The sequence below is a fragment of the Trematomus bernacchii genome, unplaced genomic scaffold (genome assembly GCF_902827165.1).
Source record: "Trematomus bernacchii unplaced genomic scaffold, fTreBer1.1, whole genome shotgun sequence".
Lineage (NCBI taxonomy): Eukaryota > Metazoa > Chordata > Actinopteri > Perciformes > Nototheniidae > Trematomus > Trematomus bernacchii.
In genome coordinates, this window is record NW_022987609.1 from 2,208,941 (window position 1) to 2,225,946 (window position 17,006).

General features: G+C 40.1%; 2 protein-coding genes across 2 annotated transcripts in view; one reads left to right on the top strand and one right to left on the bottom strand.

Moving 5' to 3' along the window:
• Nucleotides 1-2,494: 2,494 nt before the first annotated feature.
• Nucleotides 2,495-6,704, bottom strand: igfbp6b (insulin-like growth factor binding protein 6b). The gene is made up of 4 exons (XM_034131948.1): nucleotides 6,057-6,704; nucleotides 5,219-5,253; nucleotides 4,349-4,468; nucleotides 2,495-4,039 (listed from the first exon to the last, which is right to left on the bottom strand). The coding sequence occupies exons 1-4, from the start codon at nucleotides 6,391-6,393 to the stop codon at nucleotides 3,926-3,928; spliced, it is 606 nt and encodes a 201-aa protein (XP_033987839.1). The 5' UTR covers nucleotides 6,394-6,704; the 3' UTR covers nucleotides 2,495-3,925.
• A 2,946-nt stretch (nucleotides 6,705-9,650) lies between these two features.
• Nucleotides 9,651-17,006, top strand: part of spryd3 (SPRY domain containing 3) — a 52,764-nt gene continuing 45,408 nt past the window's right edge. The window contains exons 1-4 of the mRNA XM_034131834.1: nucleotides 9,651-9,739; nucleotides 11,111-11,237; nucleotides 13,432-13,507; nucleotides 16,795-16,919. Of these exons, the coding sequence (XP_033987725.1) occupies nucleotides 11,125-11,237; nucleotides 13,432-13,507; nucleotides 16,795-16,919 (314 nt within the window). The 5' untranslated portion in view covers nucleotides 9,651-9,739; nucleotides 11,111-11,124. The remainder of the gene's footprint in view (nucleotides 9,740-11,110; nucleotides 11,238-13,431; nucleotides 13,508-16,794; nucleotides 16,920-17,006) is intronic.

Sequence of the window (17,006 nt, forward strand, 5' to 3'; positions counted from 1 at the left end):
ATATATCTTTTTTTGTCTTTTTTATAATTAGCTGGCAGCTAGCATGGCTCTATGGATGGCCATGACAGTCAGTCAGTCAGTTGGCCCAAAGTATCCTGTGGGTTACATTTCCTGAAATTCAATGGTGATCCCCAGACTTTTCCTCTAATGCTATATCAATAGGCTTCATGTGTGGTTTTGATTGTCAGTGTCAAATATCTGGATAACTCTTGAATTGCAATTTGGTTCTGACTTTGTTGTCCACCTCACGATCCTTGATTCTATTTTAGTGCCAACTATGGTTCAAAATGTTGATTTGTCCAATTCAGAAAATGTCACAGACACAATTCTGGCACATTCAAGAGAGGGCTAACTGCAACTAGCGCTGGGTTTGCTAGCCCTGCTCTAGTGCAGGGCTAGCAACGAGTTTGGGGGTTATTTGAAAATTGACTAAACCCGGCTAAAAGTTGCCAATGTTAAACGGTGCACATGAAAAAACAGCGGACTGATAACAATTCTATACTTTTAGCACTCACATGTTAAAACTGACATGAACCCAGGCCAATATAATGCATTGTCAATTATAGCAGAGTTAGCGGAGGGTCAACTGCAGTGTAGAAATCTGTTAAAATACCTACAAAACCTTTGAGTTTCTCATCAGCCTCAGCTGAGCTTTTTGTTTATTGCCAACTAGCAAATATAAACATGCTAACAAAATGAACTTAGATGCTAAACATGTTAGCTTTAAACCTGCTAAACATCAGACAGGCTGCATTGTTATTGTTAGCATGTTGCCATGCTGTCGTTAGCATTTACCTCAAAACACTATGAGTACAGTAACTAAAAGCCATCGTTTAATGACTATTTTTTGATGATTCTAATTGCTATTGAGGATCAAATCTTTTATATGATAATAATGATAATATGTTATAATTGTGTTAAATATCCGATTTCCGCATTGGTGGAAGTATTTCAATCGTTGTATAAAAGTAGCAATACACAACACAATACAACAGTGTAAAATACTATGAGGAGTCAAATTCATGCGTTCAAACTCTTTCCTCAGTAAAACTACATACTGTAGGTATTCTGTGCAAAATGCATCAAAAGTAGAAGTAGGGGAGAAGGGGGTAAGTTGAGCCAGTGGGTAAGTTGAACCACCCCATGTAACCAGGCAACGCCTTATAGTTGTAATCACGTGACCAGAAATTATGCAAGCTCCTCCCATTTCTCATTGCCTGTGAAAGAGAGATGCTCATTGTGGTCTGGTAAGTAAAGTTTTTTACAAAAAAACGTTTTTTGCTTGTCAAAGTACATTTTCTAGATGTCAGCTATATCGGCTGTCATGTCAAAAAAAATGTATCCAGGTTTAAACAAATATATTGTATATGTTGATGTGTTAGCAGCGTATTAAACCATGTGAGTCATTAAGCTAAAGATGACTCTGAATTTTAATGCTAGGCTATTTTTTCTAAAATGGTGGCTATGGGGTAAAGTGAACCGTGGGCCTTGGGGTAAGTTGAGCCAGTTTTTCAATGGAGAAATTAATGAAAGTAGGCCAAGTTGATAATTAGAGCTCATTGTAGGCTACATTTAAAGTTGAATTTACCCTGTGTTTGATTGGTAAGATGTATGAAATTGTATCACCATTTGTATGATTACTTTTCCTTTTAACATGTTAAAAAAAAATCAATCAATTCAATTGAAATTTATATAAAAAATATTTGAAAAACTAAACTTGTATTTGGTTTGTTATTTATTGTTTAAAGTTACCTTTTAGATTTTTTGTAGGTATGCCCAGGTTTGAACAGGTATGCCCAAGTTTGAACAGTGGTTCAATTTACCCCCTGACCTGGATCAACTTACCCCTAACCTGGGGCAAGTTGAGCCACAAAACTTTTTTTTTTTTAGAAGTAATATTTTCGCTGCCCTTGATCAAATATGAATTCTTATCATTGTCATTGATAGGAGACATCCTGAATTATAGTTGTGTGCTTTCATTTTGACTGTGTCATTTCTCCTTGCTTAGAGGACAGCATAACTAAAAAATGGCTCAACTTACCCCACTCTCCACTACTCATAATGCAGAGGGATTGCTTTTACAGTTTAAAATACCCTGTATTATTATTCTTAGTTAACAGTTAGGCTACATTTGAGAGATGTAAACTGCTCAGTTGGATCTATGTATCTTGTTTAAATCATGTTTTGTATGCAAAAAGTTAATCTTTAGAGTTAATAGTAACTGTTAACTGTTGACTGAAATGTTGGGATGCAGACAATAGTAGCCTAAAGTTTAATTACAAGAAACCCACGTAATTTTACTTTCTCTTACTTTCGTGACATATCTGGGGTATCCAGATTATGTTGTTTATGTTTTTGTGCAACTTAAAGCCAAAAATGTGATGTGATAGATATCATCTTCGTCAACTTATCATCATGATCAACAGCAGCATTATTCAAATTCATCACAAATACCTTCATCCAATAAAAAGAACACACCCAACAGCCATTGTTATATTAATATATGTTTAATTCTTCTCCATTTTTATTATCATTATGTTTTATTTTCATATTTGCAAATCTTACAGGTCCTTTGTGCATGGACCTTTCATCACGGCACACACATTGGCACAACAAGATTGTTCAGAAATAGATAAATTCTAATCACACTTTAATAGCACACCATTTCATGACTTTTGCAAGGACTTGGGAGAGACATAACAATAACAAATTTGATTTTTTTTTCCTCTACTGAACTCAGAATTTGTGGTATGATGTGCCAGAAATAAAACATAATAGTAACATGGATATTCTCAACTCTCAAATAAACAAAGCATAAATAAAAGGAAATTAAAAACATGAGATATAACCATAAGATGTGCAGCAGTTGTATAGAGCTCTGATGAATGATGAGTTTTGCCATAAAGGTGCCTTTCAAGCACAACACTTCCCCTAACATGAAATAAAATAATCTCTGTCTTTAAATAAGAAACTGCTGACAATATAAAAATACATGGCATTGTACTGTAGTTCATTAAATAAACCAACAATTCATATATAAAATATTATATTGACGTGTATAAAAATATGCCTTACAACTTTTTGAAAAGGGTAACAGCCGTAAGCTTTTTGTATGCCACTTCAGAACACACAGTCAACCACAAAAATCCAACATATGTACAAACAATCAACTAATAAGCAGTCAGAATGCCATTTTGACAAATAAAATGAACAAAAGCATCCAGGATCATATTTGTAAGATTATTTTTTCTGACTTGACATATATATACTGTAAGATTCAAGCAGTACTTGATGGAAACACATACTCAAAAATAAATTAATAGAAAAGAAATATTCTGTCAATTAGGTATGTTGATATCAGTGTATCTTTGGAGAGAGGGAGAGAGGACGGTGAGGGAGACACATTTTTCAAACATTTGTGTCGCATCACCTGCGTAACAGTATTTCAGCCCACTGAGATCAGAACAAACACAGGCAGTGTCAGCTATCCTAAACTAAAAAGTAAAATAAAGATCTACCAGAAAGCCAGGACAAGAGCCAGGGAATATAGAGATCATTCGGAGTAATACCGCTTGGATCACTGAGGCAGTTCACAGAGCATTAATGTAAGCATGCAGCATGTCACCAGACGACGCAGAGGACGCTGCTGCAACTGTTGAACATTCAGGCAGATGTTATTGTTGCTGCTGCTGGACTGTGAGTGTGTGTGTCTTGCTTTAGAGAGGACATGAACGTTAACTGGTATGTATTTTCCATAGGAAGTGGTTTATCCCTGCTACCTCCTGTCCAGGCAGTGTCTAGCACATGCTAAAGCCACCCTCTCTCCCTGTGCTCCTGCTCCTCCACCACCACCTCCTCCTCCTCCTCCTCCTCCTCCACCTTCTCCTCTTCCTCCAGGCTCAGAGCAATTGGACAGACTCATGCCTCACTCCCCATCGCATGGTAAAGTGCCATCTTCGCTGGCACGTGAGGGCACAGGCGTGCCGAGTTCATCCACGCACCAGCAGTGGCCACGCTGCATGCCCTTGGAGGAGCGGCACTGTGTGGGGTTAAAAGACAGAGGGATATTTTGAAAGGGGAAGGAGGGGAGTGGGAGAGTGGGAGAAAAGGTGGTGAGAGAGGAAGAGAGAGAAAATGATATGTCATCATAGCGCAGTACTGAGAGGCTCAGAGGATGAAGTGTCACATATTCTCAGCTCCTGTGGTCACAGACAAATCTCTGGATGCACCGAAAAGAAAGCTGCAGTGGGGTGCAGCTCTCAGAAATACACACAGTTACACAGCAGCAAAGACACATTTTCAGATCACATAAGAGCCAATAAAGTTACAGGTGTGTGTGACACTCTACCTGCTTTTTCCTGTAGAAGCCACGGGTGTCACAGTTGGGTATATAGATGTCACGGTCAGACTGGAAGATTGTCAGCTCCAGACCCCTCAGGACAAGATTCAGCAGCTTGCGGCAGGGTGCCTGAAAACAGCAACGCAGAGTGTGACTAACATAACCAGAAGCAAAGACATGTTCATCTAAAGAGTGGCAGTGGCAAGCTGCTGTCTCCCCTCAGCTGATTGTGTTGTCAGAAATCCTCTTTGATCACAACAAATGTCGATATGAATCACAAAGGATTTGCCACAGTGATGCAGCATTACAGCCAGAAGCAGAGAATATGTATATCAGATGTCACATATTGTGTAACATTATATAACCATATTGTTACACAATGCTTTGGCTTTTCAGGTCAGTGGATGGTTTGAAGTGCGTCTTACTGTCACTTTCGGAAATGAATCTGTGTCCTCTTTATCAATTATGTGATTATTGTCATCCATATTATACATACTATGCATTAGTTCAAATGCTGGAGATCACCCGAATTGCAAAGTGTAAAATCTGAGGCGGCAGCGGCCGACTTGAAACTTTCCTGATTCACATCATGCTCAATTAGTTCTGCCGCATAGCAGCACACACATCATGCACCATAATGCATGGCTTCAGGGCAGTGTGTGTACATGCCACTGCAACACCCTAAACGACAGAGAATCCATGGTAATAACTCTTTATAACACAATGCAGCTCAATATACAACCCCCTGTATCACATCTGATGTGTTTAACACAATAATGTTTGGTAAAAATGCTTTTGACATCTCAGATTTTTGACCATTTAAGTGAAGCTCCATGAGCTTCACTCGTGAAAGACTGTAAATCAAAAGCAGGAACTTACTTTTTCAATGTCACCACTGTGTGAGGGATGGGGACCTGAGAGCAAACGACACACCGGCATAAGAATGTGACATTACACCAACGTAGCCGATAACATCAAACCACAACCACATTTTACAATATAAGCTGCCCTTATTGGTGTATATCTTTGTATCACTGAGCAGTCACTCAGAAGGATCTATCTGGTGTGGCCATTCAATGAGAGACCTAATTTCCATCAGTATGCTTCCTTTTCAGATAGTTCATCGCAGTATCTCAGTTTGAACAGTAGATGGAGATCACTGCAATAAAAAGCAGCTTGATTAGGATGTAGGTGACAGTGACAGTTTCACATTTGTTCTTAATTCTCTACAGAGAGGCTGACTTGTAGGGCAGATCGTTTCAAATGAATTGAAATGGATTAAATGTATAACATTTTGTATCAATGCAGGGATATTTTCACGTATACACTGTTGCAGCAATCTGAGATTACATTTGAGATCCTTGTTTTATGTGATTTGCCATCATTTCTGATCTTCTACAATCGGAATGACAAATGACATTTGTTCACAGTCCAACAGTATTAGATGCTTGAGGTCTTCAAATTCATCTGTGGTGCATAACATGCATCCAGGCTTAAATGTCACACACTATTTGGCCTTTCTTTTTGTTGGTAAGTGACACAGCATCACATGCAATTCACAGCAATACAGGAGACACTCTGTAAAAACATTATTCTGTGGTGGATGTGCACTTGTCCAGCCCACCTGCAGTGTCCACGCAGGTCTGAGTGCATCTGTAGGTGCATGCATGTACGTGTGCATACGTGATTTCATGCACGTGTGTATACAGTATCTTACCTGTGGGGTGGGGCCTCTCAGTGGGACTAGTCCTGCTGTGCTTGGCGCAAATGCCCCTTCCCTGCAACAGAGCCTGGAGGGGGCTGTGCTCCCTTGGTGGGGGAACACAGCGGAGCCCCTTGGCACAGCTCAGGGTGTACACACCACAGGGCTCTCCCTGGGCCAACACTGACGTGCTGCCGGCAACATTATGGTCTCTGGGGGGCCGACCTGCCCCCAGTGGATCCCTGCAGGAGGGACAGACCTTGAAGGGGCCCAAGCGGTTTGCCCCGGTCCATGATCCGCAGTGAGCAATCAGCAACAAAACAACGGTTGTTAAGTAAGAAAGGAAAGGCATTTTGTGTCCAGGTCTCAGGTTCTCCACTCTGTCACTCTCTGTCAGTTAAATGTGGCTGATGCTATTTCTGGATGTATATTTCTCCCTTAGTCTCTCTCCCTTTTCTCTCCCTTTTCCTCAGTCTTCCTCCCCGTTTCTATACAGTAGCTCTCCTTGGTGCTTTGCCGGTTGAGTCCCCTGCAGTGCCAGAGGAGACAAATGGAGATCGAGAGAGACACAGCAAAGCACCAGCTTTTAAAGATCTGAAAGGCGGTGATAGAGAGTGAGTGAGAGAGAAAGAGAGGGAGAGAGAGAGAGAGCACAGTTATGACACCTTCAGGGGCTGGGACTCAGAGAGAGAGAGAGAAAAGGGGAGAGAGAGAGAGGGAGGTGGCAGGGAAGGAGAGAGAGAGAGAGAGAGAGCAAGTGGGGGGTGGATTATGTTCCTTTCAGAAATTATCAAAATCACTCCACCCTTTCCTGTTATATACTAACACATACATCCAACCCTTCTTCTTCCACTCATTCTGAACGTTACAGATGATGAATCAGGAGTAGGCATGTTCTGCTTTTTGCACTTTCTTCCCAGTGTCAGAGACCTTTCTGGAATCATATTTGCCATGGTAACAAATACAAATGTACACGTGCCTCCATCAGCCTCGCCACTGCAATGCCATTTGCTACATTACATGCACAGCTGCGTGGTTTCTCCCGATGTGATTATGTGGAGAATATTTCCTGGAAGAACATGAATGCTCCACCTGAGAAACTCTGTCTTTTTGTCAAATCTGAAACACATATCAAAGTTCAGAGACTGTTGAAGTAATGAGTCATATGCAAAATACATCTGTAAAGATTTAAAGTCTTGTAACAGAAAAGTATTTTAGTCACTAACTTTAATATTATCATTGTGTGATTATTACTTTCTAATGTTAATTTACTGGCTTTTACTGTACGTCTTTGCTTAGCTTGGGAAAACTCCTTATTAAGAAGATTTGTTGCAATGTTGTTCGTTACAATCTATTTGCATCGACAGTATGACCTTCGACTTCTGTGAACTGAGAACATCCTGATGCTGCCTCCATAACTTCCAGAAGGCTCCTTTCAGTATTGCCAAGCTTGTAACGTTCACTCGGATGCTCTCTGTACGACTGACTGAACTTTCTTACAAGAAATAAAATACCACAAAGACAGCTGAATGGTTTGATTCTTTATCCACATTTGATGGATGCAAATGCCACCACAGTCTGATCTCCTAAATGTGCTTCCAAATGTTAGAATATTCCAAAACTGAAGTGTAAGATAAGACTTTATACACTAACTAAAACTGAGCCTCAGCATTATCAAATCCCTGCTGAGTCAGGTATGTAAAGCATTGCCTCTACAGCGCTTTTACATTTTTAAATAAACTTCAGATATTAACTGACTTCATGGACGATATTACATATTGAAGTTTGAGAACAGCGAAGTACTTTGCTCAGCAAATGTTTGAATTGGAAGAGAAATCATCTGGATAATTAGGAAAAGGAGGAGGAGGGCTCACTTTTGCAGGAATGCACATTGACCAGCCAGAGTCAAACTGCTAATAATTCCTCCAATTCCACACTATTATTTAACCAAAAGCAACTTTGCAGTAATTATTTATGCAAGATTTTGAGTGATTTTGTTTAAAAGTCCTCTATATAACCTCTATAAAACGAGAAACTGTATTAAAGCAACGTATTTTTGTAGTTGTTCTACATTTGCACTCGAGTACTTACGCTCTATTTATGAAACGGCACATTATGGCACTGCAAGAATGAGTTAAAAATGAAAGTGGTTCAAGGATCTGACCATGACCATCATTGGGTGTGTTGAGGATTCCTCTCTTATCTAAAGTCTCATTGTCTCCTGTGTTATCTGACAACTGCATTGCTGCGAAAGGCGCTACGTAGACAGATGAACATCATGGACATTACACCAAATTAGTCATTCACTTGAAACATGAACATCATTTGGGTATTAATCTAAACTATGGGACTTGTTTTTTGTGCTGTGAGCAGTTGCCTGGCCCTAGATGATTTGAAGTAGTACAGTAAAGACATGGCAGGGCACAAGCAGATATACCCATTTGGTCTGTACTTCCCACTGGAATGCAGGGCTACATGAGGCCAATCATCTGCTCTGCCATCAGCAGCCTGTTGTTCTGATTAATCTTGGCAAGGAGGGCAGAAATCACCTGCCGTCTTGTGTTGCCATCAGCGTGCAAGTTAGCCCGTTTCCACATATCCGGAGAATGTTCCAAGACACACGCCAGACCAACGGGGGCTCTCTTTTCCACTCTGCCCTTGGGTGTATTCATTTTTGCTCCTACAACCACACAGTTTTGTCCTTCTCTCTGCTTCCATGGCTCAGGTCTTTCCCAGCCAGCTGCCTCAAAGTCTCTCTGCACCAACTTCAATACAACTACAAGAATCCACTCAAAACATTGTGGTTGAACGCTTCTCTGCCCTGAAGAGTAGTATCTCCATGACTTTCTGGTAATATTTCAGTTTAGGATAATGAAATTACTTAATTGTAATGAAAATGACATCCTGTGAATCCTGTGTTGAGGGCAAATGAGCTTCTTCCATTAGACAGAAGGTAAAGGGTGCAATCCCTCCAAAGAACACAATCAACAATAACTGTATCCTGATATAGCCTACAAGTATTGTGATATACAGTTACAAGTATTGTGATATACAGTTACATATATCATGATATATGATTTTGGCAATATCTCTCACCCCTTGTGACTCCTTGTTTGGAGATGGCAGCTTGGTAAAGGGCCATCTTGTCCCTGAGAGGAGCAAACTTCTAGAAAACTGCAAGACTTCCATCTGATACCATAAAACACAATATGGAGAAATTAAAACAGATATGAAATATGAAAGCTTTGACCACAGATCTAATCTTGATATTTTGAAAGAAACACTTTTGTACTTATACTTAGAACTTTAACGATTCTTACCTGTATCAGAGTATTTTCACCCTGCGGTATTGCTACTTTTTACCACCACTGCATGAAACACACTGTGTTGGTTTGTTTTTAAAATCGTCACGTTGCCAATAATTATTATTTTCCCAATTGTTTAAGTTTGTCAAATAAGACCCTAAAGTAAAAATATGACACACAAAAAAACAGACACACACGCAGAGAAATAGAGAGACAGGATTGGCTGAAAGATTGTCACCATTTCTCAATCCTCACTGTGATTGGCTGTTCCATTAACGATCGTGACGTCACAGGCAAGCGCCGAACTCCAGTTTCCAAAGTTTTTATGAGGAGCTAAGGATAGCTGATGGACAGAAAAGTGAGTTTCTGTCGTATTTGTCCCCAAGTTAACCGGTAAGTGACTGACATATCGATAATGACACCTATAATAAAGTATTGTTCTACGCTGCACTTTTAGGAACAGTCGTTCTCTTTGCTAAGCAACGAACCTGAGCTTAAGAGCAAATAAGCTACACAACGTTAGCTGCTAACGCTGCTAATGCTTTTTTAGCTTTACGAGTAATTGAACCCCTTATAACCAACTGAGGAAAGGATTATTATCTTAAGCTATGTAATAAACACAAGGCTATAAACAGTTTTCATTATAAATGCTTGCCCAACGAGTCATGCTAAGCTAGCTTTATCGTTAGCATGGTTTCTAGCTTGGCAGCTTAGATGTAAACATTGGCACGCCCACCTTCCTCTCGTTGCTGTCAGTTTAAAGGTCTTTTGTTTTACTATCGGAAAATCTCTGAACGTTGTTTTAAGAGACACTGGGTAATTGTGTGGACGTTTTTGACGTGTTTTAATGTGCCCTCAATGCACCACAAACGAAATCAAACTGAAAACTACAATTTCTTCGTATGTGTAATAGTTATTTTGTCTCGTAGTGTTTGGTCATTGTCAATATTTGATAAAAAAAAAAAAAAAACTATAATTTCATCTTAAAAAACATATTGATTATGGCAGTTATGTGTGTGTTCACCTGGTTTTTCATGCAAACTGATGTTTCATTGGCACATAATTAGAAACTTAAACCACCTGTTCTAATTGTTTTAGTTAGTATTTAACGTTTTGTTTACATAATGGCACTTGCAACAGGTTAACCATTTCAACTACAAGAGCAAGGCAAGGTTTAATAACAACAACAAAAAAGGAAATACATTTGAATTAAATTCATTTGAACAGCTTTTACAGTTTATGCAGTTTTTTAGCGTGTAACTCCATAGCTGTATTTGTTTCACACCCAACAGATTTGGAGTTGACTCTAGTACCTATGAGTTGTGTCTTATGAAATGACTTTCAGAGTTCTTTGGTTTACTACAGTATTGCTGAACACCCTTAAACTATAAGTGAAATGGAAACTTTACTACAAGAACGATCAGTGTCCAACTGTAAACAGAAACTCATCTGTATTTTTACATTGTGAGAAAAAGCCCAGTGTCAAGAGATTTTACATTTGTATCAATGTAAAATTAATACAATTACAACTGTTTATACAATCAATATCCTTCCAACTGTTGATAATTCACCTCTGAGCCCTCATCGGCGCCACATCTTGATACAAAAAGGAGCACATGCTTGGAGAAAATGTGTTAAATGGTACATTTTATTGGCACTGCGATTGTAGTTTCCCTTTTAGTTGTGTATTTCTCCCATTCTACACAGCCTGCTGAACTTGTGTTAATTTTACCTTATTTTACCCACCATTTTTTCATGATTCAGATGGATGACATCAGATGGATGACATCAACGTCCTCCTGAATCTGAGGCGTCGAATCAGAGGTATCGGTGATGGGCGCCCTGCACAGGAACGCTACATGAGGATACAGAAGGATGGAGAGACACTCAGGTCAGCCTGTTCTCAAACTGAAGTGATAATGAGGCTCTGTTTAATCTGTTCCCTTATTGTATAATTGTACTTGTAGGTCAAGTGTTTCCATTCATTTAACAATAAAAAGGACTCAGAAGCTGGTGCTGTAAAGATAATCTTGAACGTTTCTAAGCTTCAACTTGTTGCCCTAAAATATTCTACCTGTAGGGATGCCAAGATAAAAGTATTCTTTTTACAATATATATATACAATCCACCTAACAAGGACAGTATTTGTGCTGCTATGACGGATCAGACCTTAGATCCAGAGCTATTTAGCCTGTGAGGAACTTACACATTAGCTTTGTACCCATCTTAAAGCTTTTAATGTTTGTATTTAAGAAATTAGTATGCTGTTTATTTCACTGATTTACTGTACAACTAGTAGAATACAGAAAACAGGGACATATATATATATATACACATATATGTTAGCATTTGTTTTGCAATTTCGCATTAATAAACCCAAACAGGTCTACTGGTAACCTCAGAACCACTTTAAATGGTGGCCTGTCTCTATGTCAGCATAACATTAGTGGCTCAGTCAGTAGGGGCTTGGACTGGGAGCTGTAGGATCGCCGGTTCAAGTCCCGACCAGACCTAAATATGGAGTGTGGACTGCTACTTGGAGAGGTCCCAGTTCACCCCCTGCCCTGCCGTGGTGCCCTTGAGCAAGGCACCGTACACCCCCTCACTCCCATTGCTCCCCGGGCGCTGTACTATAGCTGCCCACTGCTCCTAGTACTAGACTCCTGGTACTAGGATGGGTTAAAAGCAGAGAACAAATGTCACTGTGTGCTGTGTGCTTTGCATGTGTGACCATTAAAGATGGGTTTCATCCCTCCCAATTCTTCTTCTTCTTCTAACATAAAATACACAACATTTTCTCAAAAAATGATGCTATCCCTGCTGATCATTTTAGTTTTTTTAGTGTAGCAACCATCCATCCATCCATCCATCTTCTCCCGCTTATCCGTGGTCGGGTCGTGGAGGTAGCAGTTCCAGCAGAGAGCCCCAAACTTTCTTTTCCCTGGCCACATCAACCAGCTCTGACTGGGGGATCCCAAGGCGCTCCCAGGCCAGCGAAGAGATATAATCCCTCCACCTGGTCCTAGGTCTACCCCTCGGTCTCCTCCCAGCTGGACGTGCCTGGAACACCTCCCCAGGGAGGGGCCCAGGTGGCATCCTTACTAGGTGCCCGAACCGCCTCAACTGGCTCCTTTCGACGCGAAGGAGGAGCGGTTCAACTCCGAGTCCCTCCCGGATGACTGAACTTCTCACCTTATCCCTAAGGGAGACGCCAGCCACCCTGCGGAGAAAACCCATCTCGGCCGCTTGTATCCGCAACCACTATCCATAAATAGATCGAATAAGTAAGCTGCTAAATTTGAAGCTAATTTGATTCAAATCAAGTCTGAAGTCCCGTTGGCTATTATGCTGTTTTGAAAATCAAAAACTTGCAATTAATTTCTGCTAAATTGGAGTGAAACGTAAATCTAAAAAAAAAATCGATGCCTGCTTACCCTCTATGTCTAAATTCCGTCATACAAGTGTTAGTTAGTTATAGCACAGATGATGAGCTGTCCAAACAATCCCATAATAAGCTCCACAGGCTTATTACAAACGGTGGCTCCTACATTCAGTTTGCATCAGGTTTGTCACATACCTACAGTACAGTTCTATGGTTATAAAAGTTATTCCTTTTTCTAAATATGTTAGCATTTAATTCAGCTGCTAAACACTGAATTGCCCTTGCACATCTCCAGTTTCCCCTTTCTTTACAAAACATCCCTTCAGTTATTATTTAATAGTGGAGGATATCATACGTTATCAAACAGTAGTCTGACTCCTTGGATGTGGAGCATGAGATAGGTCTGGCTGTGTGAGACTAATACAACGGTAACAGCAAATAAAAATCATGCGCATGTCGTTTGATCTGTTTTCCTTTAATCCTCTGGCTGAGGAGCAGCCTTTAAAGTGTCTTATCATTTTAAGTTTTGGGTTCATATTGTAGTCTGATATCTGTTGCTCGTCTTGTGCATCTTATTACTCTGATAGTGTCTCCACTGTATTTCCTTCCAAAGACGAGGTTGTGCTTGTGTTTCTGATTATGCACACTGCAGTCGGAACTATGAGAAGTCACCTATTGTTAACCTGTCATTTCTTCTCTTTAGTTACCAAGGGAACTCTGAGGAGGTGGGTTGCTATGTGGCTGGCCATCCTTTATCAAAGGGAAATTGCTATTTTGAGGTAAGGCTCATTTATAGTGGTGCTGTAAGTCAATATCTGGCATTGTTATTGAAACTGAGCTCCGATCGAGTTGCAAGACCTCTCCCAAGATTCATTTGTCCAACTGCTATCTTTAACTGTGTATTTACTTTTTTTTTTAGCTATATGGTAATCATTAGAACATAAGTCGAATGTTTGTCCTTTGCACAATCATTCATTCTGAAATGTTTGAGTGGGGGGGATCTGATATGTGATATAATATCATTACCACATACCATCGTCCCTGTGTGTGTGCTCAAGATTGCTTTACCATCAAGCCAGCAATTGTATCCGCTGGAATCCCATCGCTGACAATTTCTCAACTTCATATTAAATTCTGAGTGCCCCCCTACAGTCCAAGTTCACCAGTGCAAAACCACTACCTCAAGAATGTCCGAGCTGCATTGGAATGAGGGATAGGGTGTGGGTTAGTAATCTTTGAGTGAGATTAGTCTAACACAGTGTTTTCCAGCAGACAGGCAGGCAGACTGGCAGCAGGAGAAACTATCGGACATGTATTAAGAAAATCTGGCTGTCATAACAATTCTCACTCATTCAGGAGAGTAGGGTTGGACAATGTGGAAAAAGCAACTAATCTGACTGATACTGCAACTGCAATATGAATCACAATGTTGGAGCGATTTAATTGTTTTTGTGTCATTATCCTCATTATCATTGAAAGATGTATTTATTATTTTAGGTTTTTTTAAGAGAAACAAAGATATATATTTTGTTTCCCCTTTATTTACAACGGGGTTAAGCGGTTTAACAACAATTGCCATAAAAAAACAATTGGTTGGGAGTACACAATTCATCAATGTCCTTTTCAGAAATCAGATTAAATGTCTTTCTTTTACAATGTTTGAAGGTTTTTGCAGCTTTTTTGTTTCTCCTGTTGTCCAATAAGGTGCCATATTGTTCAAGTGCAATAACAAAACGATTAAAGCAGGGTTTAAAATGGGTAGGAGTAAGATTTGTAGCACAGGACTTCTCTGTAGCATCACATTGCTGAGTAATATTAACACATATTTTGAATGGAAGAAATATTGCACCTTCTGCGATTTGAATATCGCACCAACCCTTATTGGGATCTCGATTACATTCCGATATATTGTGCAGCCCTACAGGAGTATATTTAAAGTTTTTGGGTGGTTTAGCACAGGAAAGTTGCAAAAGTTTGGTCATAAATAACCTGCTAAAGGGCTGCAGTGTGTTATTTATGAGCAGGCCAGTTTGTTGATGATGCGCGTCATTGTTTATGTGGAACCTACTTGAGCAGGTCTCCCTTGAAAAAGAGATCAATGATCTCAATGGGATACAACCTGGATAAATAAAGGTTTGAAATGAAATGAAATGAATTGTGACGTGTTGTTGCTCGGCGTCAGGTGAGGCGGACGCACTTCCTCGTCTGGGTTTTGAGGCTTCAGGAGAAACTTTAGAGATATACATTATCCTGTGAACCTACGTCATTCTGCTGAGCTGCAAATAGAGCCAGACAGCAGCCTGCAGCATCAGCAGAGATTATTTACTTCTTCCATTCTGCTTTTTTAGATTCTTAACATTTTGAGACAAGTAGCACCACTTCCGGCATCCGTTGAAACATTTCAGATCTTCTTGAGTAAGGCAGGCTAACAATGTGCTTTGACATTGTTTATCTTCTGGCCTTCATGTTTCCCAGATATGTGCCAGATGTGACATTTCTATCAAATGCAATGTCAATCACTCTGACCTGAGAATCACTTCGTCTCCTATCTAAAAAGGATATTGGGAACGATAACAATATTTATATGGAAACGAGGATCCCATTTGCAACCTGATGGATCGCTCTGACATTTAAACAAGGGGATTTAAGCGTGGTCATTACCCTGAGTTTGATGCTACATTATTCTCCACCTTGTGACGCACACGCTGTCAGCTTCCCCGATATCTCGAAGATTTGGGAGCGTTTATTCTGATAAAGGGCAGGCCTATGTGGACGTATGCGTCACTGCGATCCTCGTGTTTCACCTCGTTCTGCTTTCACAAGGAATCCATCTTGCCTCTGTCACTTCTGCTGCTCTGTCTGCAGTTATCACAAGCTGTTTTCTCCAAGTTGAGCTGAACATCTGAAGCATTCCACTTGTTTTAACAGATTTATTGGAAAATGTATTTCGACATAACGGCTCATCAGTGTGCAAACTCCTGCTCTGTAACATTTACTCACGGCCTTCACAGACAAAAATGATATTTTAACAGTTTACATGTGGAAGTAATGACCTGCCGAGGCCAAGAATGTAGTATTAGTATTGTCCTTAAAAAGTGCCAGACTGAAAAGGAATTGGCCCTGGAATTCGTAGCCAGAGAAACCCAAGCCGTTTGGTTTAACATGTGCCGTCATGCAGGAGAAGCGATTTGGGGGTCTGAGCTGAAGAGGGAGGTAGAGAATGAGGGAGGCAGATATGTGGGGAAGGGGAGAAAAACATGCAAGGAATGATACAGAGGGGGGAGAAATGACTTGGAGAGGTCAGCGGGAAAAGGAAGGAAATGCAGCTCACTCCCCATGGGGCCGTTCTCCTGTATTCGCCGGCATTACCTTTCACCTAATTCTGCTTAGGTATTGTGTGTCATTTTGTTCTGATTGGGTTTAACTAGCTGAGGGGCGGAGGCGATTGTGAAATTTTCCCCTGCTGCCACAGGGGCTTTGGACTAACGATGTGCCGGTATAAAATGTTCATGCTACCAATTTTGTGGCCAGAAATATCACAGTAAACACACCATGATTGTATTGGAATGAATTAAACATTAAAAAGGGAACATTTAATTATATTGCAGCTTTTTTGGACCATAAATACACTAACAACACCAGAAACCAAAGCAGGTTGTGAAAATATATTGAGGGCGGAAGAGAAAAACGTTTTTTAACCACTGTAAAAATGTTGTTTTTGTAGGCTTAATGCCAACAAATATTCATAGAAGCAAAATATTTTGTTGGATTAAAACTATTGTCCTTAACTTTTTTACTTTTGGACTAATCAACACTAATTTGAATCGTTTGGATCACCTTAGTCGGAAAAACAATGTTACGTGGCCACCACTTAAATCTAATGGTAAAAGTGGTATGAAACAAATAATAATAGTGTTGCCTAATTTAAAGACTTTAAATATCAAATAAAAGTGATAAATAAAAACAAAAATCTGTGTTGTAGTTTTAATTCAGGATTTAATTAAGTATTTGACTATCAAATGAAAAGTATTGGAGTTACAGTGTTTGTGTTTGTGTGTGTGTGTAGGTGACAATAGTGGACACAGGGGTGAGGGGGACCATCGCTGTGGGCCTGGTGCCTAAATTCTACAGACTGGACCACCAGCCTGGCTGGCTGCCATACTCTGTAGCTTACCACGCTGACAACGGCAAGTAAGTCAAACCATCAGCCCACAGCCATCCATTAAGTTCAGCTTCGGTTTCCTGCATGGATGGAGAAAAGGGATTGTGGCTTTTGCC